The following is a 26,018-nucleotide window of genomic DNA, read 5'->3' as shown; positions in this document are numbered from 1 at the left end:
AAATGTGTGTGTGTGTGTAAGATCTGGTATTTAGTAGCAACGGATCCTAAATTTTAAAGTTACAATAAATATTAGGAGAAATGACTAAGTATAATACACATTCATTAAAATTTTTATTCATTTATAAAGGAAAGTCAGGATATTAACTTATATTGCCATCTAAACTAGTAAGGGGAAGGCAGAGGCAGGGCAAAGAAAAAAAAATAAATCTCCTGAAATCTTGAAATCAAGTTCTCTGATCCAAAATAGTTCTTTGAAGAGTAAGGCTCCAATATTTCGTATTTTGACTGTATACACCTATTACTCTAGCTAGTTCTATTCTATTAACACTTATCAGGCCTATCACATTTTATTCTTATTTTTTTATAATTTTATTCATTTATTCATGAGAGACACACAGAAAGAGGCAGAGACATAGGCAGAGGGAGAAGCCTGATGCAGGTCTTGATCCCAGAACCCTGGGATCACACCCTGAACCGAAGGCAGACACTCAACCACTGAGCCATCCAGGCATCCCTTGGCCTATCTTATTTAAAAAATAAGATACACTTAAGAATATGAATAATTCAAAGTACTCTAAACTCAGTTCCATTTAATCCATAAGAAAGGTCAGTCTCCACCTTGGTGCAAGTCAGCAACACAGGGGCTCTATACAATAGGAATGAAGAAAAAGCAACTTTTTCTTTCTTTAATGGTTGAATTTCTGGGAGAGTCCTAGGCCATTTTTAACTTAATGAAACAAAGAAAAACTTTGGCCAAAGCCTTGTGAATCTGTGTTTTGCAAACACTAAATTTTCACAGCACGTGCTTGATTTATTTTGTTGCATGGATCTAGTTTTCCATTCACATGAGGTTGTGCATAGAAGAACCAATCTTAGTTAGGGAAGTCCTCTTTCAGTTTTCTTCAATGATCCATTTATTTCCTAAAGTTCTACAGATTCCACTCCAGTTTGTCTAAGGAAAGCAATTTTATCCACATTTGAAAAGCTAGCACATAGGCTATCTGCCACACAGAAGCAAAAGTTTTAAAAAATGTGAGATCCATAAATCTAAACCAATATAGCACCCATTTGTTTAAAATCCTAATTCAATGTTTGTCCTTAAAATTCTAAGATCAGGCTATATGATAAGTCAAGAATATAAGTACAATGGGATTTTCCCCCTTCCCAGGTACTTTGCAAGATAGTCTTTAAAATAATAGTGTTCTCATAGTTATTTTTAATCCAAAATCTTGAAAAAATGTAAATATCCAATAATAGAGGACATGTTAACTAAATTAAAGTACTATTGTTTAACAGAATCATATAGCTATTGAATTTTCACTAAGAATTTTTAGTAACAAGAAAAAATTTAATGCTATGCGGAAGAGGAGAAGCATGATAAAAAAAATCCACATAAAATAGGATCTCAACAAAGAGGAAATATAATCAAAATGTTAGTTACACCTTGATGTTTATTTTCTTTCCCCTTACTAATCAAGAAAAATCTGTTTAAAATTGTTTTTCTGAATAAAGACATTCAGTAGGCTTTACAGTTAAATACAGAAGACCATGAGAACATTATAGCCACAATGATAGAGGTCTAGTCAACTAGACTTCAGATTCTAGTATGTAATTTCAAGAAATCTTTACGCTGCCCATTACCAATGTATCTTGCTAATGTTTTAAAAGTAGAGGGAATTTTATCCCCAAATAACTGATGACTAAGAGAATATTAAGTATACAAACAAGTTCTAAGAAATTGATTAGAGTATAGCTTTTATGTATCAGAAACAGAAAAAAGAAAGAAATGTAAATTAGAAGTAGATGGTAAGAGGTTATAATAAAAAGTCTGATAAGAAAGGTCCACAGTTTCACTAAAAGCACAGCTCATGTTCACCATTCTCAGAGAACACTGCTGTGCTTGCTATGAATCCCAGGGAGAAAGCCATTACCTCAAGGTATCATACATGGACCATAAAAAAAAGAAAAAGTACACCTTCATCCCAAAACCACACCACAATGGGCAACCGGGTGGCCCTGCGGTTTAGCGCCGCCTTCAGCCCAGGGCATGATCCTGGAATCCTGGGATCGAGTCCCTCATTGGGCTCCCTCCATAGGGCCTGCTTCTCCCTCTGCCTGTGTCTCTGCCTCTCTCTCTCTCTCTCTGTCATGAATAAATAAATAAAATCTTTTAAAAAATAAAAAATTAAAAAAAATAAAACCACACCATGAAATCATTCTAAACAAGAGCCATGATAATTTCAGTAGTGATAGAAATCACTTATCATTTAGTAGTAATCAAAAAGACAGGTGGCAGTTACTTCATCTGCCCATATACTTTGTATAGTCACAAGTTTCAAATGTCCTTAACCTGAGATATTTCAGAAATAGAAATTGCAAAAATAACAATACTCACAGCCCCCCATAGAGGATTTCTTTCCAACAACATCCAGCAGTGCCTTTTACTCTTCTGATTAATCATACTTATTTCCTGCTTGTGGAGGAATTATTTGGATCTCTGACTTATGGGTAAAACCTACAAGTCTGCACTTAGACACCAGACACGCATACATCTCTGTCGGACATGGTGAGTAACTAATGGGAAGTGCAGAGCTAGGTTTTGTAACTCTTCTAGAACTGATGGAGCCTCAAAGATCTACGCAAGCACAGCATTTCAAAATTCCATGAAGGTATTTCAAAATGCAGTGAGAAAGCTCTAATACTCGGGTGGAATAGGAAGGATGGGGTCAGTTGCATGTGATTTTACTATAATTACAGCCTTCAGATTTATAACAAACTATCTTTTAAAAATAGGTTTTAAAGGGTTTTATGATTTTTTGCACCATATATGACCAGATAGTCATAAGAAATGTTAAATAGCGAAATGCAGTGAAATAGTGTTTACACTTTCTGTCTCCCAAGCAAAAGGACCTTCTATTTCCTTCTTAGGTTACCTAACAATGCCAAATAACTTTATAAATACATCAGGATTTTAAAGGAGGAAAGGTACCAATGAGCAAATTTCTCATCCTTGCCATGCTTATCAAAGAAAATTACTGATTAAAGTTAATGCTTTAGTCACAGACTTTTCAAAGCACCTAATGGTTTATCATCACGTGGACTCAGCATTTACATAATAATCCAAAGGCTAACTTTCATGTGATATTTAGATGTTGTCAGAATCAAACTCTAATACTGAGACTCAGTTCACTTTTGCTATATTACTTCTTCAAATTACTATGTTTCTGAATGACAAATAGTACATTACCTTAAAGAACTTGACAATACTTCAGGAAATTTTGATGGATAGAAAACCCATTTAATGTAGCTTATGAATCAACCAGTGGAAGTATGGAGGGAGCTACTTGGAGAAACTCACTAAAAGCATAAAGTCTTAGAAATTTAGAAATCCTCCCATTGTATGGATGAGAAAACAGGCCATACATATATTAGTATATATGGAAGACAAGGTATATACATTCCAGATCTTCCGACAGATTTTTTTCAGTATAATTTCCATAGCATATTTTTTATAAATTTATATTTTATTGGTGTTCAATTTGCCAACATATAGAATAACACCCAGTGCTCATCCCATCAAGTGTCCCCCTCAGTGCCCTTCACCCAGTCACCCCCACCCCCGGCCCACCTCCCCTTCCACCACCCCTAGTTCGTTTTCCAGAGTTAGGAGTCTCTCATGTTCTGTCTCCCTTTCTGATATTTCCCACTCATTTTCTCTCCTTTCCCCTTTATTCCCTTTCACTATTTTTTATATTCCCCAAATGAATGAGACCATATAATATTTGTCCTTCTCTGATTGACTGACTTCACTCAGCATAATACCCTCCAGTTCCATCCACGCTGAAGCAAATGGTGGGTATTTGTTGTTTCTAATGGCTGAGTAATATTCCATTGTATACATAAACCACATCTTCTTTATTCATTCATCTTTTGATGGACACCGAGGTTCCTTCCACAGTTTGGCTATTGTGGACATTGCCATAGCATTATATTTCTAAATTAGTTCTTAAACATGCTGTTATTTTGTATAAGATTTTCAAGGAGTGGTGATTTTAAGAGCTAGTAATCCACCTGCAACAATTTCTTGCTATTGATGAATGTTATTATCAACTTTGAAAGCTGAACTCTATGAAGTGAAAGGTATAGTAAACAGTCATGGCATGTTCACATAGTGCGGAGGTATCCACCTAACTGAGGGCTTCACCAATCCAAGCTACCACTCCAACCCACATCAGCTGAGGGCTGGGGTGTCCTCGGCAGAGTCAGGGTAAGTTTTACACAGGAAGTGCTGCTATATGTACTCAGGCTTCAGTGATGAAGTCAGATGAGGATGTCAGCATTTTTGGTTCCCTTCAAACTGATCACATGCCAGTAAACCATTAGCTAAAACTGCAACTGTCCTCCTCCGCTACAGAGTACTAGGACCAGAAGGACCTTAATGAGCATGTTGGCTCACAATCTTGACCTCTTTTTCACTGTTTTATGCAGTGTAGTAAGCAAAGAAAATTCATAATAAAATATTTTCTAACGTGACTCTGTACATTGTAGATTTTTGTCTTTATAATTAAGCCTCTTCATCACTGTTCATTCAGATACTATGTGGCTATGGTTGCAGAAATGGGTTGCAAAAATTACACTGAAATAACATTTCTCTCATAAATTTATGAGTTTTTTTTAATTTATGAGGTTTTTTTTTTTTTCAGTTTGCTACTTAGAGTTTAGGCTCCTAGATTTTATAAAAACAGATTTATTTGTCTTGGCTCCAAATAAGTGATCTAAGAATTTAGTCATACTACTATATACATTAATTACATTTGGGAATAGCTTTATAAACCATGATATTAATCAATCTGTTACAAAGCTAAAATTAGGACCCTATCCTCAAAACGTTATGGGGCTAAAAATTGTTAGAAAAGGAAAATAAACAAAGCTATTTATCTGTTCCTAACATCATCAGTCTGTTCCATGACTTGATAAAATTATTAGTAACTATAGCTATATACTCTGTATCCTTCTCATGACCACCCTTACAAAGAGGCATCATTATAGCTCCCATTTTATTTTCGGTGAAAGTAAGAACTCAAGTTTGGCAGCTTTCTCAGAGACTAAGTGGCAGAGCTGTGATTCAAACCCTGCACTATGGAACTTCAAAACCTGGTCTCTAAAATCCAAAATATCTGCTTTGTCTCTCAAAGCTTTCTCAAAGTTATTAACCTTGGATGGGAGAAGAAAAACTTTCACCTTGAGTTTTCTTGTATTTAACTCCAAACTCAAAACCTAAAACTGTTTATACCTGGTAAACTTCTGCTTTCTACTCCACATGACCTTTTGATTCCTCAAAACTTTGTATTTAATCTACTTGTAAGCCAATAGCTTGACAAATGATCCTACTTTTGTATATTCCCCCCATAGCTGCAATCAGCAATATAGCTGATTTAGCTTAGGTTGCTTGTTGGTTATGAGAATGAGAAGAGTACACAATTGTCACTTGCTCAAGGTCACTTTGAGCCAGAAATATAATTCTGGTCTAAGGTCTGGTTGCTAAACCACGCTTCCTCTGCAATGGTAAAGCTACCATTGGTAAGCTGGTCATTAAGAAACAAAAAATAACGAAGTATGGGATATTCAAAATACTTTTTTTGGCAATCTCTTTTCCCTACTTGTTCCTCCCCTCTAATTTGCTCATTTCCTATATATTCTGTATTGCGATTATGGAAAGAAACTATAACTGCTTGGCAGATAAGGGAAAAAAAAACTTACTCCTATTTCGAACATGAAGAAAGTTTCTTTTCCTTTTCTTATTAAGATATGGAAGACAAAAAAAAAAAAGATATGGAAGACAGCCTCAAAAAGTATAACAAAAAGTGTCACGTTAAATCCATTTCTTCTATTTAAATTTTATTGGTACAGACCATTAGCTTTTGATTTATAAATTTAAGACAGTTCTCTAAGAAATATGTTGGTACCCACACATATGGCAATCAGCACTGCTAAGGAGCTTGTCTAAACTGGCACTGTCAGTTCAATTTCTATGGTGATGAAAATATTTTCCATTTGTGCATTCACATGAGCACTTGAAACATGGCTTGTGTGACCAGGGAACTAAAATTCATTTTATTTTAGTTAATCTAAACTTTAAAAGGAACTAGTGGCTAATGGACATAGGTCTCAGGTTTGGGTGTCTTTTTTTTTTTTTTAAGATTTTATTTATTTATTCATGAGAGACAGAGAGAGAGGCAGAGACACAGGCAGAGGGAGAAGCAGGCTCCAAGCAGGGAGCCTGATGTGGGACTCGATCCCGGGACTCCAGGATCATGCCATTTGGCCAGCCGAAGGCAGGTGCTAAAACACTGAGCCACCCAAGGGTCCCCTCGGGTGTCTTTTTAAAAAAATTTTTATTCTGAATTAATTATAGACTCAGGAAATTGCAAAAATAGTACAGAGAGGTCCAGTTTCCCCAAATGATTGATCACACCATATTATGTAACTATAGTACAATATCAAAACCAGGAAATTGACATTGGCACAATGTGTGTGTTTAGTTCTATGCCATTTTGTCACTTGTATAGACCTGTGTAAACACAACCAGTCATGACACTGAAGGATTCCAGCATCAGTAAGAACTCACTCATGCTACCCATTTCTAGACATCAATACTTTTCTCTTCACTGTCCCTAATCCCTGGAAGCCACTACTCTGTTCTCTATTTCTATCATGTTGTCATTTACAGGACACTCTAAAAGTGGTATCATACAATATGTGACCCGTGACTCTGAGATTGGCTTTTTTCACTCAGCATAATGCCCCTGAGGCCCTTTCAAGTGCTTGTATGTATCAAGGGTCCCTTCCTTTTTTTTTTTTTTTTTTTTTTTTTTTTTTTTTTTTGTCCCTTCCTTTTCTATTGCTAGGTAGAGTTCCATAGTATGGTTGTACTACAGTGAGTTCAGCTATTCATAGGTTAATGAACATTAAATTGTTTACAGTTTCTGGCAATTACAAGTAAAACTGCTATGAACATTTGTGTACAGGTCTTAGTGTGGGATCTAAATTTTCATTTCTCTGAGATGAATGCAAAGAAGTATGACTGCTAGATTGGATGATGAGTGTCCACATGGGCTTATTTTTGTTATCTGTATATCTTTATGATGCTTGCTCATTTTTAAATTAGGTTGTTAGGGTTTTTCTTTTTCTTTTTTCTTTTTTTTTTTTAACTGTTCAGTTTTAAGAGTCCTTTATATATTCTAAATAGAGTCTGTTGTCAAATATACAGTTCTCAAATATTTTTTCCCCAGTCTATAGCTTGTCTTTTTGCTCTTTTAACAGTCACACAGCCAAAAGATTTAAACTTCGATGAGGTTCCATTATCAGTTTTTTTTCTTTTATGGTTTTTATGCTTTTGGTGTCATGGCTCAACTTTTTGATAAGTCCTAGGTCTAGAAGATTTTCTCATAGGTTTTCCTCTTTTTTTTAAGATTGTATTTATTCATTTGACAGAGAGAGGGAGAGAGAGCACAAGCAGGGGGAGGGGCAGGTAGAGGGAGAAGGAGAAGCAGGAAGCCTAACATTCAGCTCAATTCCAGGACCCTGGAATCATACCTGAGCCAAAGGTAGAATACCTGAGCCAAAGGTAGACGCTTAACCAACTGAGCTATCCAGGCACACCTATCATAGGTTTTCTTTAAAAAGTTTTACAGTTTTATGTTTTATATTTATTTATTTATTTTTATTTTTTTTAAACATTTTTTTTAATCTTTATTTATTTATGATAGTCACAGAGAGAGAGAGAGGCAGAGACACAGGCAGAGGGAGAAGCAGGCTCCATGCACCAGGAGCCCGATGTGGGATTCGATCCCGGGTCTCCAGGATCGCGCCCTGGGCCAAAGGCAGGCGCCAAACCGCTGCGCCACCCAGGGATCCCATATGTTTTATATTTAAATTGATGACCTATTTTGAGTTAATTCATGGATATAGTCTAAGGTTTAGGTGAAGTTCATTTTATTTTATTTTTTTGGTCCATAGATATCCAATTGCTCTAACACCATTTGTTAAAAAGGACACATTGTATTTGCACCTTTGTCAAGATTCAATCGGCTTTGCTTGTGTGGGGCTAATTCTAGGTTCTTAATTCTGTTGCACTGACCTATTTGTCACTCTGGCAATATGATAGTCTTGATTACCGTAGCTACATAACGTCTTAAAATTAGAGTGATTCTCCCACATTATGCTTGTTTTACAAAACTTTTTCAGCTGTTTTGGTTGCTTTGCCTTACCATGTAAATTTTATAATCATCTTATCTATACCTATAAAAATCTTACTAGAATTTTAACAGGTATGAACTGTCATCTTTATTGTATCAAAAGTCTTCAATCCATGAACACAGTATGTCTCTCCATTTATTATTTTTAGTTCTTTCATCAGCACTTTGTACTTTTTATGCATATATCTGTTATTTATTTTTTAAATATTTTATTTATTCAGGAGAGACAGAGAGAGAGAGGCAGAGACACAGGCAGAGGGAGAAGCAGGCTCCATGCAGAGAGCTTGATGTGGGACTTGATCCCGGGTCTCCAGGATTACGTCCTGGGCGGAAGACAGGTGCCCAACCACTGAGTCACCCAGGCGTCCCGTGGATATATCTTTTAAAAGCTACTCAATGACCTAGAAATAGCTTATATATGTCACCAAAATAAAATGCGATAGTTTAAACAGGTTTAGGAAATCAAAGTGTTCTGGGCTAACTAAAATTAAAAATCAAGAGTTGCACAAACACAAGTATATTCATTTGGGACAAATAAGCAGATTTTGCTGGAAGACTGGCTTCCCATAATTTACAAAGAAATAAAAGGACATTACAAGTAATTCTGCAATTAAAACAGTAAACAGGACACATTGGAAATTTAAAGGATAGAGTACATAACCCTCCTGTTACATGGAGCACTTCTTCCCTTTCTTGATTATATTTTTTCTGTGTATCAAACCTGTGCATTACATGTGCAATAAGAATAAGAGGAGGACTCTAAATGATATATTTTCAAAGGTCCTCTCCAAGTCCTACATTATTTTATGAATTATATTTTTGAAAATTAAGTTGTAGTCTTTTCTACAACTTTTTGAATGTTGCTGCTTAGAGATCTTAGAGAGGGCAGGTCAAAAGGAAAAAATTCTGTCAAATAGTAAATGTACTATTTGGACAATCCATGAACGCTGCAGGGAAAAGCGAGATATAAGAAAATCTTGAAGAGATTAAAATTACTTAGCCTAGAAATAAGAATTCAGTGAAAATACCTTTAAGGTAACTAGGAAGTTATGTACCCACCCAAGGGAAATGAACAACTTTTAAAAATACACAAGAATACATTCTTAACAACCGGAGTTCAAAATCGTGAGACCACAGTAGGTTGTACAAACCCTAAAATAAGTAAGGTCCTATTAATGAGTATAGCTGTGAAGGTAGAAGAGTACCAAAATAATTCAGAGACTATCAACATTCTAAAAGTGTATGATCCAAGTCTTCAAAAAACTATGCCTAGCTTTCAAATCTGACTGAGAAAGAAGAATCTGAAGACTAGAAACTGGGGAGCAATTAACAGTGACCATTTCCTGCTCACCTCCATGTCTCCTAGAATGCTTTATCAGTTCACATACAATAATTGCTTGATAGATTGATGAGTACCTAGGATATCCCAAAGCAAAAGGAATTATAATGGAGAAACAGAGGAAGACAATTTCTGAAAACCAAGAGCATGAGCATCATTTGCTAAATTGATGGTCGTGACTTTCATTTTAAGATTTTACTTCTTTATTCATGAGAGACAAAGAAAGAGAGACAGAGACACAGAGACAAAGGCAGAGGGAGAAGCAAGCTCCATGCAGGGAGCCCAATGTGGAATTCGACCTCAGGACTCCAGGATCACGCCCTGAGCTGAAGGCAGATGCTTAACTGCTGAGCCACCCAGGCGTCCCTCATAGTCGTGATTATTATGCCAGGGAAGTTTGACATTGGCAGCTGGAAGGATTCTTCTACAGAATAAAATACATGTATCATGGTCATCTTAGCCACACTATCCACAATCTCACTCCTGCACAGGTCACTGCACCAGACTTGGTAGGGTAGGAGGAGAATAAAGAAGAAAAACAAATAGAAGAACCAAGGAGAGAGGGGGAGAAACAGGAGGAAGTGCATTATTAGTCAGCCTGACAACTACTTAGATGTAGGGGAGTAAAAATTAAAAGAAAGGGAAACTAGTGCTACCCTAAACATTTTTACAAAGGATCACATTAAAGAAAAATATTCAAGTTATTTTATCTTTAACAACATCTTATCAGTACTATCAGATAATGTATAACCAAAACCAAAAGCTTTCAATCAAAAGATTCTAAGCTAAAAACAGGAACCAGAGACCAAAGATTTCACACTAGATTCTTTTGGTAAAGTTACAAGTTATATTTAAACTCTTGAATCACTACTGTAATAAAGTACTGTTTGATTTTTTTTTTTTTAAGCACACCTCCAATTTGGATAGGGAAAAATCTACTAACCTAAGTATTTTACAAGTTCAGGAAGCCATTCACTAGCCTGTATGAGCAAACCTAATACGAGACTCGGGTGAATAAACACAACCAGAGAGGCCACTTCTGCCGTTTGTTCTGTCCTCTCTTACCAATCTGGAAACAGCTGCGCACAAAAGCTCCAAATGGTAGAAAACCTTGGGACCCTTCCACCTCATTATACACTTCTGCCTTTACCACAAACATTCCTACAATGCACCCAGTCTGCCTTTCATCGTCCACAGTTCCTAAACAGCATTTAGTCCCTATCAGAAGAAGGAACGTCTGTAGAAGGGGGTTATTTCTCTACCTTTGATAATATATAAGGCAACCTTTGCTAAAAATAACCAGTTCAGGTTTTAGACCAATTAAAATTATAAATGCATTCAGACATCCCTGTCACATCCAAATCTTGCTACAACAAAGGTGCTAAAGACTACATTCTGCTAATGAGAAATTTAATTCTACCTGAAAAAAAATGACTTTGGTCCAACTGTGAAATACATTTAAAATTTCCACAAACAGATACTGAGAGGTTCTTTATATGTAAATGTTTCTTTTAACCTCCTTCCAGAGCTTGAACCTTTATCCAATAAACAACTACTTTTCACCAACTTGTAACTTAGAGTGTCTTTTCAGTACTAAAAACAAAACAAAACAAACAAACAAAAAAAAAACCACTAAAACAAAACCGAAAAATAGCCCCAACAGATTAGAGTGGGTTAATGACAGCCACAAATTCTTAGCTACTATTCCCACACCAAGAGGTCTCTCTCCACCTCCTTGAATGACTATCCAACAGAAAAGAGCAGAAATGACATTGCACTAGTTCTGAGCTAAATATTTAAGAATCCTGGCAATTTCTATTTCCTTTTCAGAGTCCAGCTGTCATGTTATGAAAAGGTCCAAATAGCTACATGCATGAGAAAGTCCTACATGGAAAAGAATGAAGGCCCAGCTGACAACTCCAACTAAAATCACAGCTGACAACACTAAGTTGCCATCCCTACAAGTGAGCTATCTTGGAAATAAATCTTAAAACCCCAGTCAAGCTATCCCAGCAGACAGCACGCAGACCAGAAATGAGCCATCCTTACCAAACCCCAGCCAGATCCCAAAGTTATGAGCAAAAGAATAGTTGCTGTCCTAAGCCACTAAATTTAAGGGTGATTTGTTCTGCAGTAATAGATAACCAAAATAAAGTTTGGTTCAAAAAGAGGGGCTGGAACAAAGACTTAAAGTATATACTGGATTTGGGTCCAGGTGGGGGTCAGAAGTTAGAAGAATCTCGAGGAGACAGTTAATAAAGATCTGAAATAGTGAAGAAATGTTACCGGTGGCTGAAGAAAGGGAAACTACATCACGTGCTAGCAGAATAATTAGCAAACCCAAAGCATGCAGTTACATGGAAACAGAAAGGGTACCCAATGGGGACACCTGGGTGGCTCAGTCGGTTAAGCAGCTGCCTTCTGCCCAAGGCATGATCCCAGGGCCCTGGGATTCAGTCTGGCATCAGACTCCAGCTCAATGGGGAGTTTGCTTCTCCCTCTGTCCCTACCCCCTGGCTTGTGCTTGTTCTTTTTCTCTCTTTCAAAAATAAGTAAATAAAATCTTTAACAAAAACAAAAACAGGGCACCTAATGAACGCATGGATCCAAGAATTTCAGGAAGAATATTGAAAGTACCAACTGGTTCATGTTAGCCGCCTATGATAAAATATGAGAGTAGTGAAATGAACAAAAGGGGAACTATTTGGTTCCTTTTCAAGCAGAATTTAGAGGAAATATGGGACACCTGGGTGGCTCGGTGGTCAAGTGTCTGCCTTTGGCTCAGGGCGTGATCCCAGAGTCCTGGGATCGAGTCCCACATCAGGCTTCCTGCATGTAGCCTGCTTCTTCCTCTGCTTGTGTCTCTGCCTCTCTCTCTCTCTCTCTCTCTCTCTGTGCATCTCATGAATAATAAATAAAATATTTAGGGAAAAAAAAAGAGTTAAAAAAAAAAAAAGAATTTAGAGGAAATAAAAAGGAGCCGGACTTGATGGGTTCAAAAATTAAAACATTCCTCATTTTAGCATCTTCGCAAAAAGCAAGCTCAAAGTAAGACATGGATCAAGGCAAAGATCAAATCCTTTGCTGTCAGTAAATGTGGCCTCCTTTTTTTGAGCCCTCAACAATTTTAGGTGACTGGTTCCTCATAGACTATGCTAGACCGAAGTGTGCACCAAACTCAGCTGGGGTGGGGGATGGGCTCTTAAAACTCACACTGCTGCACCTGATCCTCACAATTTGATTCAACAGGTCTGGAATTGGGTCTGAGCGCTGTAGTTCCCAGGTAATGCTAATGCTCTCTATGGTACAGAGACCATAGTTTGCAAATTACAGAGCTAGGCTGAAAGGCTTTGGAGTATTTTAAGTGGATTTTTTTTTTTTTAAAGACTGTATTTATTTATTTATTCATGAGAGACACAGAGAGAGAGGCAGAAACATAGGCAGAGGGAGAAGCAGGCTCCATGCGGGGAGCCCGACGTGGGACTTGATCCCGGGACTCCAGGATCATACCCTGGGCCAAAGGCGGCCCTAAACTGCTGAGCCACAGGGGCTGCCCTTAAGTGGGTCTTAAGGACCATTTCTACCAGACAGTAGAGTTTGTGAGAATTTTTCTTTAAAGATTTTATTTAGGGCAGCCCAGTCCAGGGCCTGATCCTGGAGACCCGGAATTGAATCCCACGTAGGGCTCCCTGCATGGAGCCTGCTTCTCCCTCTGCCTGTGTCTCTGCCTCTCTCTCTTTCTCTGTGTGTCTCTCATGAATAAATAAATAAAATCTTTAAAATACATAAATCTTAAAAAATAAAGATTTTATTTATTTGAGAGAGAGAGAGAGCACAAACGGGGCGGGGGCCATAGTGAGAGGAAGAAGCAGACTCTCCACTGAGCACTGAACCAAACGTGGAGCTCGATCCCAGGTCCCAGGATCATGAACTGAGCCAAAAGTAGACACTTAACCAACTGAGCCACCCAGGTGCCCTGAGCTTGTAAGAATCTTAATGGTATTTTCACACAATGCCCTGACTTAAAGGCAATTCAAGGTAGACCCCTATCTCAAAGAAATTTGTGGGAATGGCTTTAATCTAAAGTTGCAAACCCCAAAGAAATCCATGGGAATAACTCCTAAAAACTCTAAAACCCTATCAATGGAAAAACACCATCAGTGTGACTAAAAAGACATAGTTCAAAATGAGAAATACCAGGGCCTTTATTCAGATAGCAAAAGCCTACAAACATAAGTCATTTCTTATGGAAATGTAAGATTCAGAGGACATAACCAAGAGCCTACAGAGTAGAGACAAGAGCCATGAAGAACCACCCAGATTATAAACTAGTCCTGGGGTGCCAGGTCGCTCAGTCAGTTGGACATCCAACTCTCGATTTCAGTTCGGGTAATGATCTCAGAATTGTGAGACTGAAATTCCTTCTCCCACTCCCCCTCTGCCTCTGCATTTTGCCCCTCTATTCTCCCCCCACCCAAAACCAAAAAACAAACAAAAAACTAGTCCCTAAACAAGAAACCACTGACATTTACCTAAGTGGATTTTAGAACTGCTGTGGAACAGGGACTGCTAGGTGTCTCCCACTTCCCCCTTCTGTTTTTGATTTGTTTTTAAGTAACAGCTTTACTGAGACATAATTCACTCACCTTACGATTTACTTAAAGTTTGCAACTCAGAGGTTTTTAGTATATCCACAGATACAACCAGATACCTTTAAAACATTTTCATCACCTCAAGAGGAAACCTGTACCCTTAGTTTTCATCCCCTATACACCCAATCCCACTGGCTCGAAGAAGCTGCTAATCTGGGGGATCCCTGGGTGGCTCAGCGGTTTAGTGTCTGCCTTTGGCCCAGGGTGCAATCCTGGAGTCAGGGGATCGAGTCCCACATCGGGCTCCCTGCATGGAGCCTGCTTCTCCCTCTGCCTGTGTCTCTGCCTCTCTCTCTCTCTCTATCATGAATAAATAAATAAATAAATCTTAAAAAAAAAAAAAAGCTGCTAATCTACTTTGTCTCTATCGATTTGCCTATATAGGACATTTCATATAAATGGACTCCTACTATGTGCTCTGTGACTAGCTTCTTACACCCAGCATATTTCCAGGTTCCCTGAGGGGAGCCCACTGCGGGACTCAATCCCAGGACCCCAGGATCAGGACCTAAGCCTAAGGCAGGCGCTTAACCACTGAGCCACCCAGGTGCCCCTACCTGTTTCTAAAGCGATGGCACCATTTTTACCTTCCCCCCAGCAGCATATCAGCATTGTGACTTCTTCTGTCTAATGCCTTTTTGAAGGGGAGTGTCTCTCATAATTCTCCTGTCCCTACCTTGTCATTGCGTGTTGGGTTGGGGGAGGAGAGCAAATAACTTGTGCCTTTAGTTCACAGGTATTTGGTTTGAGACTTGTTGTACCCAAAGAGCCTCATCTGCACCTGGACCTGATTTAGATGAGCTCCTGGACTCAAGCTAACCTAGCAGTAGAGTGAGACTTGTGGCACTTTTGTGTGGGGGCGAGTCTAGTCTGCATGTGTGAGGGGCCAGAGAGCACACTGTGGTAAGTCGTCATTCTGGCGATCACCTCCAATGAACCACACTTGTGGGCATTCACCTCCCAAGCAAGCCTCAGAGGACCACTGCCATCCCAGCACTCAGGTGACACCACAGAGAACAGAACCTCCTGGTCAACTCACTGAATCAAGAGATAAACTGTTTTATTAGACTATCAAGTTTCAGAGTGGTTTATCACAGGGCCATAAATAACCCAACAGGTTGCTTTCAATGGTATTTTAAGCTTTAGAGCTTCTCTCTAGTCACACTAAACTACTTAATTATGAAGAACTATAGTACGCAATAAACTTTTTCCCCCTCTAAAATTTTAACCTATCATACCTAGGATCTATGCAACAGCCATTTAAGCAAATGAAATACACCTTCTAAGTCTCAGGAGACTTTTCTTAGAGTCCAAGTCACTAATAGAGACAAAAACTTAAGTTTCCACTTTCAGTAGAAAGCAACGTGCAGCTATACAAGCCATCAGAGAGGACTGGCCAGGGATGGGAATTTCAACATTAGCTGACATCTCTTGGTGCTCAGCAAGACACACCAGGAGTACAGACAAATCTGAGCAAAGGCCCTGCGTATCAGACAAAAATCACAACAGGAATTTGGAAGAGAGGCAGAGGACACAAATACCAAGCAGTCTGTGCCGATAGCCAGGAAATCCTCAAAGCACAGTCACAAAGGTTAAGATGGCAGGTCTTCTGAAGCCAGTTGTTATGGCAACCAGCAAAGATTTTTAACACCAGTAACACCAGTAAGAGTTTCTCAACTCTGCTCTCCCTTATGCTGATACATCTACTGTTCTTGTGCTTAGCTCCCCTGGATTTAAAGGGTTCTCACGTGTCTACCTGTCACCCCTTTTTACCCTTGTTTTTCAGTTCATCTTAGGAATGGTCATGATGGCACCCAAGGATCCTGCAGGCTTTCTGCAACTCGAGATTGCAGACAGTAATAAATCTCTCATAACACAGAATTATTCTAATTTTTACAGGATAATGCTTAGTAAAGTTCCAGAGACACATAATATGAAGTCTCAATATATAATACTATCAATATTTCGTTTAACTTTGTTCAATTGCAAGTGCATCTGCCCTAAAAACATTGACTTTAAAGGAAAAAGAATAATAAACTCACAAGTCTATTAATAGAGAACAGTTTTAAGCAAATTGTAGTACAGCTATACAGTGAAATACTATGCTAACTTAAATTTAAAAAAAGGAAGAGGGGGATGCCTGGGTGGCTCAGTGGTTTAGCACCTGACTTTGGTTCAGGGCATGATCCTGGAGTCCCAGGATCGAGTCCTGCATCAGACTCCTTGCATGGAGAACTGCTTCTCCCTGTGTCTTTGTCTCTCTCTCTGTCTCTCATGAATAAATAAATAAATAATAAAACTCATTAAAAAAAAAAAAACATAAAAAAAGAGGATTTTGAAAAATTTGAAGTGGAAAATTTCCAAATACATATAAGTGAAAAACCAAGTTGAAAGAATGTATAATCCCATTTAAAAAATAAGTCTATACTGTCTGCATACACACAGAAAAAAAAATTGGTAGAAACCATCAAACTAACTAGACACCACAATTTGGGTGGAAATTTCACTTTCTACAGAATACATTGCTATAACATTTGTTTTTTTAATAGTAAGCACATGACTCTAATAACCAGAAAAACATGAATAGAAAAGCACACAGATCCTTCTTAAAAAATAGCATGCTTTTACCTGAATTTGCTCACATGGTCTTCAGCATTCATTCCTCTTTAGCACTCAGAGCAGCCCATGTCTGTTTTTAGAACAGTGTCAGGAGCTGCTATATGAGTTGTTTCCTGTATGGGCAGCTATTTTTAATTAATGAACATTTTGTTGTAAGAGTTCACTGGAAAATAAAACTACCACGGTTTCTGCAAGTCAAATGAAAGAAAGACTACAGTAAAATGAAAGATTTCAGTTATAAAAACATTCTAAAAGGTGGTATGTAATATTGAGTACTAAGCACTTTATTTCCACTGTGATACTAAGATTAATCTCATTTAAAATTTTTGTCAAGGGAATCTAAAAGTTCTATTTACTTCATCTCTCCTAGGACAAAAAGTAATATGGCCTTCTTCATTCCACAGGCACTTATATGTGAGCTTCAGGGAACATCAGAAGTGAGAGAAAAAAGAGAATAAAGTTTTCCAAATATTTACTGAGCAAGTGGGTGCAAAATACCATTCTATATTAACTATTAGAATTAAAATTGTGGTTGCTCTACCTGTAAGTATATTAGCAACAAAATCACGTCCTCCAAATCATTAGATTCTCCGAAGGTTATGAGACAATATGGCCCAGAAGATAGCTGCTATGTAATCAAGTTGTGTTTATCTATGCAATTCTTCAACCCATGAGCCACAGAACCACTAAGGAGTCTCTCAGACAGCCAGCAGCAGGGCCGGCAGTTATGAATTCAGTGGTTAGGTAGCAGAACCAAAGTTCTAAAGGCCCCACACCAAGATGGGACTCCCTGCCCCAGAATGAAGATGGGATTTTTCCTGAAGATCTAAGAGAAGTTTCTAAAACGAACCCCTCTGACACACACACTGTGTATGGTACTGCAAAGTCCAGTCACAAAAACAAAGGTTTATTGTTCTCTTGCCAAACTGTACTTACTCCTCATGACAGGTGGCCAAACACCCATTTACACTAAACTCTACCCACACCCTCTCCACTTACCACTTCCCTAAATTCCTGGCATTTGTAAACTATTAAGCAATTTCAAAAGTACCTTCTTATCCATTAATTCGATTCAAACAGGTTGTAGGATTTCTACCAAACACACTGAACCAAAAATGGTGGCAATTAAGAGATGTTCTGAGGATGAGGTGGTAAGGGCTCTAATGTCCTATTAAGGCCTTGCTTATAATAGAGGGGTGGGATGGTTAATTCTATGTGTCCACTTGGAAAGTGTTTTCGGATAAGATTAACATTTAAATGAGTGAATTCTGACTAAACAGACTGCCCTCCATAACGTGGTAGGCCTCTTTCAATCAGTTGACAACTCAGAACAACAACAACAATAAAAACCAGCCTTCCCAAAAGAGAAGTCTCCAGCAGACTGCTTTTAGACTTCATCTACATCTCTGGCTCTCCTGGGTCTCAAGCCTGTCAGCCCCCACTGCTGATCTGTACTTGCCAGGCTCCATAAACACACAAGCCAATTCCTTATAATACATGTGCACACATACACATAACATATTGGCTTGGGGACATCATAGCCTGGCTATCAGCAGTTTAAGATCTACACAGGAAGAGTCATTCAATGAAAAAAAAAAAAAAAACCGGCCTCTCCTGACTGGGACATGCCTAGCTGTTCTTCCAGTCATGGTGCTCTCCAGCACATCACGCTGTTGAGGAATACATGAATATGCCTGGAACAGGATACAGCTAGGTACACCGTCTGCCTTCAGCTCAGGTCACAAACTGGGATGAAGCCATGCATCAGGCTCCTTGCTCAGTGGGGAGTCTGCTTCTCCCTCTCACTCTGCCTGCCACTCCCCCTATTGTGTGCTCACTCTGTCAAATAAATAAAATCTTAAAAAGAGAGAGAGAGAGAGAGATTCCTGAGAAAGAGTCCTGAAGGCAATTTATACTCTGTTTAAAGCTAAAAAAACCACAAATATAAAAATCATGTAATTAGATAAACTGGTCTCAGCGCATCATTGCTGAGGCCATTGTGGACATGGAGACAACAAGACAGTGGTAGAAAGTACACCGACCACTGATTCAGAGCATCACACACATTCTTCTCCATCACATATGACTGAATTATCCATTCCTGCCTCAAAATACCTTGGTTTTACCAAATACCAACCTAAAGAGTTATGGAATTCCTCTACCCAGTTCTCACCTCTTCTACCAACATTTGCCTGGTTAAGCAAATGGCTACTCACTGTAAATATACTACCTGTGGTATGCTTCATCCTAACTTCCCCCACCACGGCAGCCTTCTCTTGTCTTGCTGCTGTCTAATGTGGCTTGCCTCCACTGAGCAGTAGCACCCACAGGACATCCCTCTACGTCTGTCCTCTGATCGCTAACAGTGCTACTTCCCCACCTCACACTCTGCTTACAGCCCCCTCCCACTCATCTTCCCATGAAGATGGTACCTGCAAGGCTACCCTGACAGTTTCCACGTTGAGAGAAAAACCAACATTTTACATACAAGCTTTAAAAACCTATTACTTTCTAGCACTTTCTACTGTCTTTACCTCTTCTGTATCACCTCTAATTTCCACAATGTGTCCTGCCCTAGGGTCACTATACTATTCTAGCTTTTAATCTCTATTGCAAATTGAAGTTGTAGGCAGAATAGATATTATGCACAATTTAGAGCTAAGGACACAAAGGTAAAAAGAGATGAAGTGAGGTGTACAAGTTCAGCCTGTAAATTAATAAAACTACAATAAGGACCCATTTTTCTATGAGTTTAATTTCTTTCACAGGGGGAGGCTATATAACAGTTACCAAAAGTTTAAGATCACAAGTCAGATTATACTTGGCTCTACCACTTATCACAATATAACCCTCAAGTTTATGAGACATTAATTTATTAACCTAAACTATTAATAGCTTGGTTTCCTCATCTGTAAAAATCCGAATAGTACTGACCTTCAATTGGATTTTAAGGAGATTTCATAAGATAAAATGGGTAAAGTACTTTGGATGCTGCCTGACACATAGGAAACTATTAATAAACTTTATTCTCATTTTTTTAAAAAGACTTAATTTATTTATTCATGACAGACACACACACACAGAGAGAGAGGCAGAGACACAGGCAGAGGGAGAAGCAGGCTCCATGCAGGGAGCCCAACGTGGGACTCGATCCCGGGTCTCCAGGATCACACCCCGGGCCAAAGGCGGCACTAAACCGCTGGGCCACCAGGGCTGCCCTCATTTTTTTTATTAATAATTGAATCAGTCTTTCAATGGTTATGATCTAAATGTCCTACTTACACTTATCCTTTTTCTTTAATCTTTTGTAGAATCATGAAGTTCAGCTGGATAAGGCCAAATACACTTAAAAGCCACTGATAAATCCAGTGTTTATTTACATAACATGCTTTATAGGGTCATATGAAAAGATGTGCTTAGGCAAAACTTTAAAAGAAAGTTGGGGGGTCCATGGGTGCCTCAGCTGGTTAAGTGTCTGACTCTTGATCTCAGCTCAGGTCTTGATCTCAGGGTCATGAGGTCATAGCCCTGTCCCAGGCTCCATGGTGGGCATGGAGTGAGAAGAGAGTAAAGAGAAAAAACAAAATTCGGACAGAAAGGAAAAAAAATCACGATTCAAATAACATTTCTGCCTGTTGAGTTGGCTCCTTAGACCTTGGGTTTTTACCCAAAAGTTTCAGTTACTCTGCCCTCATGGTTTAATGCTTCTGCAAAGAAGTGGGCAGGTGATCATAAGATCCAAGCTCTCATTTAAATTCTCACACCCTTTTCAGACCTCAATACTGCCAACAATGATACCACCTGCCCTGCTATAGCACAGGTTTTTCAGAACAAAGACAGTCAAGACAAATCATAAAACACAGGCACAGGCTTCCAGGTTTGCTGCATAGAGTAAAAAAATAAATCATCTGTGGGGACAGGATCAATGTCCTACCAATGAAGGCATCTTCAATACCTGAGGGACAAAGTTTGTAAGAATGGGTTATTTGCCTTTAAACAATGATAGATGAAGGATACTTTCTTGTGCTATGCTCTTGAACTTGATTTCCAAAGAATTGGTATTTTAATTTGTATTTAATCCACTATAAAAATACTCTTGACGTTGACATTTTCAATTTCATATTATAAAAGGTTTTGGTATCAAGATTTTCAGTAGTAGGGCAGACCTAGCATCTCCTCTACGTGCTACGTGACTTTGAGCAAGCCAGGTAACCTTTCAGATCCCTGGGTTTTGTTTGCTTTTTTGGTTACTGGTGGCCATATTGAACAAAAACAATTTCCTCTTTTCTCTCACAGAGTTTGGAGGAGCAAACGAGGTCACATATACCAAGTTATGAACAAGGCAGCACCAGTTGACACTGCTCCTTGCTCCAGCACCAGGGAGGCAGCAGTCTGCTTCATTCACACCTGAATTTCCAAAGCTGTCTCAAGTGGATTTGCTAGGTGATGTGAATTATCACAAGTCCACCGATCCAGGAATTGCAAGAAATAAGTCTAAAACCTACTACCCGCAGAAGAAATACAGGGTGAGTAAAAGTTTTAGCAAGACTGTTAGCTGTGATTCACAGTACCTATGTTACATTTTTTTTCTGTTCTCACTGCCTTTAATCATAGCTCCGGCACAAGTAAGTGTAGAGAGAGCTGATAAAAATGACAATGCCCCAACCGAAGCACATTCGGTCTACGACCCAAACTTGCATGTTTCAAGTTCTTCTGTAGAAGTGCTGACAATACCGACTCCGTCTTGGCCCTCCAACTTGTTCTTATTCACTCAAAGACCTCTCTTAGCACTACGTGGCCTCAGTCCTTTGGAGATTCGTATACATCCCTTAGAGATGCCCACCAAGGCCAGGATGGGGGAAAGCTTGTTTTGGCCTCCCATGAATCTGTTAGAGATAATAAAATCTTCCATCCTTCCTGATACACAGATAGTGCCACAAGATCTAACTAAAGAGTAGCTGTCAATTAGGTGCCCATAAGCCCTTTGAGATACATACACATGAACATTTTGGTCTCACTACAGTGCCCTTCTGTGTGTCCCTTGCTCTATAAAATCTGTGGGCTGGGCAGCCTGGGTGGCTCAGCAGTTTAGCACCGGGGCCTGATCCTGGAGACCCGGGATCGAGTCCCAGTCAGGCTCCCTGCATGGAGCCTGCTTCCCCTTCTGCCTGTGTCTCTGCCTCTCTCTCTCTATCTCATGAATAAATAAATAAAATCTTAAAAAAAAAACCAAAAACCTGTAGACTAAGGTCTGGATTTTGTGGAGAATAACTGTGCAGCTGCAATGGATCGTCCTCCACCCAATCCCCCCTGTGTCAGCTACCTGAATAAAATTCTGTGTAAACTATATGGAATTCCCTGCTTCATTTTCAGGTCTCAATTGGCCCTCTCAGTTTGAGAGACACTTCACGGTCTCTCTCCCACCTTCTAAAATTTCTCATTTTGAATTTGGCCCTGGATGTTGCCAATCTGCCAAAAAAGAATGTTTTCTTATCACATTTTTCTCTAAGGCGTAAGATTTTTCAAACTGTGGTCTCATCCCATTAGTGGGTCTGACAGAAAACAGAATATATATGCACACAGAAAGGGTAAGTTTTATTCCAGACACACACATGCAAGTACATGTACACGCAGTGTTATCCTGGATTGTGGTTAGTAAGATCGAAAACCACTATTCAAAAGCACACTTACTGACTGCTCTCCTTTTGAAAATAAGTAACTCATGGTAACAGTTTTTAAAAGATCATTGTTATCATAAAAGACAGTTTTAAGAAAGTTCTCTCTCCTATTTTAGCACTTTGGTCCAACTGATCATTAATATGCCCAAATAACATATATCCTCTAGTCAAGAGACAGATAGGAAAAGAATTATTAGGGAAGGCAGCCCGGGTGGCTCAGTGGTTTAGTGTTGCCTTCAGCCCCGGACATGATCCTGGAGACCCAGGATTGAGTCCCGCGTCAGGCTCCCTGTGTGGAGCCTGCTTCTCCCTCTGCCTGTGTCTCTGCCTCTCTCTCATGAATAAATGAATAAAAACTTAAAAGAAAAGAAAAAAAAAGAATCACTAGGGAGAGGGCAGGTCCAGAGGAAAACACATTTTATTAATTCCAGGTGGTGTTAGATTATATGCTAGGCACTCTTTAATCCACTCAATCCTGTAAGTATCACAATGTGGTGGCTACATTTCAGAGTTCTGCATTTTAAGTAATGACCTAAGGAAGGTCATTTCATATAGTCACAGGATTGGCAAGTTTAGTCATTACCACCTGTTGACCAGCAGTGCCTGGTTTGGGTAGTATAGGGCCTACCTTCGGGATTATGGGTAACCAGAAGGTACAATTTATTTTCTTTTAAGATATTTATTTATTCATTCATTCATTCATTCATTCATTCATTGAGAGACACACACACACAGAGAGAAAGAGAGAGTGGGACTCAATCCCGGGTCCCCAGGATCATGGCCTGGACCAAAGGTGGTGCTAAACTGCTGAGCCACCCAGGCTGCCCCAGAAGGTACAATTTAGAACACCCTCCAATCTCCATAAATAAACTGCACTTAAAACAATAGCTTAGTTGGCACAGAACTAGAACTCAAAGAGCAAGAACAGCCAGGCACTTGCAGTAAAATCTTGGGAAAGCCAACTACTCCACAGAACTCTATTTGTGCATCTATATAGTAAGTATAACAGTGTCTTACCTCCCTGATGGCAGAATTTTGCAAGGGCTTGACAGCTAAGATTTTATGATTCATGTCTTTAAGAGGACACATAAGTAATAAATTCCATCACCAGAAACTTCATCAGAATTAAAGTAAATAATTAAAATAAGTAACAGAGACATAAATTCTAGGCCACAGATTCTTTCTCTGTGGCATCTTGATTGGCTACTGCACTCTCTCCCACCCTTGCAGGTTTTGCTGACCTGGCTTCCTAACCTTATAGGTCGGCCTAGGATTCTTGCCTGTCCTGCCACCTAGTGGCGGCAAGGATTCACATGACCTGAGCAAATACTGACTCCTTGTGTCCAAGAGCCATTCCCTCAACCAACCAAGTTTTTTCCTCAGACACCTGCTGAGACAGACTTTCCCCTTGGATTCAGGCCTTGAGATGCCTCCTACCTCACAAAGCCTGTCTTCAGTAAGACAAACTTCACTTCCAGAGGAGACATCAATTGAGAAGCCACTATGTTTGCTATCATGTGTTGTTTAGGGGATGTATTCTTTTTTTTTTTTTTTTAACATTTTATTTATTTATTCATGAGAGACACACAGAGGCAGAGATACAGGCACAGGGAGAAGCAGACTCCCTGCAGGGAGCTGGATGTGAGGACCTGGGACTCGATCCTGGGACTCTGGGAGCACACCCTGCTATCGTGTGTTTATTTTTTTTTAATAATAAATTTATTTTTATTCGTGTTCAATTTACCAACATACAGAATAACACCCAGTGCTCATCCCGTCAAGTGCCCCCCTCAGTGCCCGTCACCCATTCACCCCCACCCCCCGCCCTCCTCCCCTTCCATCACCCCTAATTCGTTTCCCAGAGTTAGGAGTCTTTATGTTCTGTCTCCCTTTCTGATATTTCCCACACATTTCTTCTCCCTTCTCTTATATTCCCTTTCACTATTATTTCACTCAGCATAATACCCTCCAGTTCCATCCACGTTGAAGCAAATGGTGGGTATTTGTCGTTTCTAATGGCTGAGGAATATTCCATTATATACAAAGACCACAGCTTCTTTATCCATTCATCTTTCGATGGACACCGAGGCTCCCTCCACAGTTTGGCTATTGTGGACATTGCTGCTAGAAACATCGGAGTGCAGGTGTCCCTGCTATCATGTGTTTAAATGGTAAAGCATATAGATGGGATTTTAAAGAGATTTAAAGACCCGTTTTAAATGATCTCTTCTCAGAAATTATCCCTTAGATTCAAGGCCACTGTACTGCACAACTCTGCGGGGGCCTGAAGGGGGTACTCACAACCTAGCATATAGGAACGGCACTGCAGGGACCATTCCCATATGCTCAAGGGCCTTGATGACACTCACCACTACTTAATATATCTAAATTTGCTAACCAAAACTTGTCAGAACTCCCACCTCTTCTTTGCATCAGGAGCTTCCTGGCCTTATATGCAAAGCTAAGCTCCAGAAACGCTTATTTAAAAAAAAAAAAATCTTCAAGGGGCACCTGAGTGGCTCAGTGGTTGAGCATCTGCCTTTGGCTCAGGTCGTGATCCTGGTGTCTTGGGATTGAGTCCCACATCAGGCTTCCTGCGGGGAGCCTGCTTCTCTCTGCCTATGTCTCTGCCTCTCTGTTCCTCTCATGAATAAATAAAATCTTTAAAAATTTTTAATAAAAAGATCTTCAAACAAGCTTTTAATAATCCTTATTATTAAGGGGTCAGATGGCCTCTAGCTTTCTATAACTCTCTGTTAGCTCCCACTTATATTCAAAATAGTAGAACTCTCTGTGGGGGGTAGGCAAGTAGGTGAAGGCGATTAAGAGGTACCAATTTACAGTTATAAAATAAGTCATGGAGATGAAAAGTATAGCAAAGGGAATACAGTCAATAATATTGTAATCACATTGTATGGTAACAGATGGTAACTCCACTTATGGGGAGCACTGAGTAACAGAGCTGTCAAATCATTATATTGTACACCTGAAACTAATGTAACATTGTAGGTCAACTGTACTTCAGTAACAAGAGTTAGAAAGTCAAGAAAAACCCTCTGTGAACGTCCCCTCTTGCTGAGGCACAAAGAGATAAAGCAGCATAGAGCTATGTAGCAAGTCTCCTTTCTTTTAATCAAGTTGCCCCTTCCCCCAAAGAGGGGAAACAGCAGCTAATCTCCTTTGGGTCTTTTTTTTTTTTTTTAATTGTTTCAGTGAGAGGCAGAAAAGTTCAGAAAAAGATAAAGGAGAATCTATAATTAAGAACGTACCACGTGACAGACACCAAGCTAAGGCTTTTTATACATAGGTTATCTTTCTCAAGAAAAATTAAAGCAATGGCACCACAGAGATCAATCCCCATTTTGTCAGCTACGAGGGGTATAACCTTGAAAACACATTTAGGTTCTCACGTTTTAGTTCCCTCTGGTGTAAAATGGAAAGAATATATGCCTTAAGGGCACTAAAGAATT

The 26,018-nt window shown here is 39.2% G+C and overlaps 1 protein-coding gene across 2 annotated transcripts in view; it reads right to left on the bottom strand.

Annotated features, from left to right (window-relative positions):
• Positions 1-26,018, bottom strand: part of FGD4 (FYVE, RhoGEF and PH domain containing 4) — a 222,444-nt gene that overhangs the window by 137,299 nt on the left and 59,127 nt on the right. The window contains exon 1 of one of the 2 annotated variants that reach the window (XM_041735524.1): positions 2,398-2,422. The exons of the other annotated variant lie outside the window; for it this stretch is intronic. Within the exon in view, the coding sequence (XP_041591458.1) occupies positions 2,398-2,407 (10 nt within the window). The 5' untranslated portion in view covers positions 2,408-2,422. Of the gene's footprint in view, positions 1-2,397; positions 2,423-26,018 lie in introns of those variants that run through there. 2 annotated transcript variants of the gene reach the window in all.

This window comes from Vulpes lagopus, chromosome 21, assembly GCF_018345385.1.
Source record: "Vulpes lagopus strain Blue_001 chromosome 21, ASM1834538v1, whole genome shotgun sequence".
In the NCBI taxonomy this organism is placed as follows: Eukaryota; Metazoa; Chordata; class Mammalia; order Carnivora; family Canidae; genus Vulpes; species Vulpes lagopus.
The sequence above is the reverse complement of the archived record's forward strand: the minus strand, read 5'-3'. Positions and strand labels throughout refer to the sequence as shown.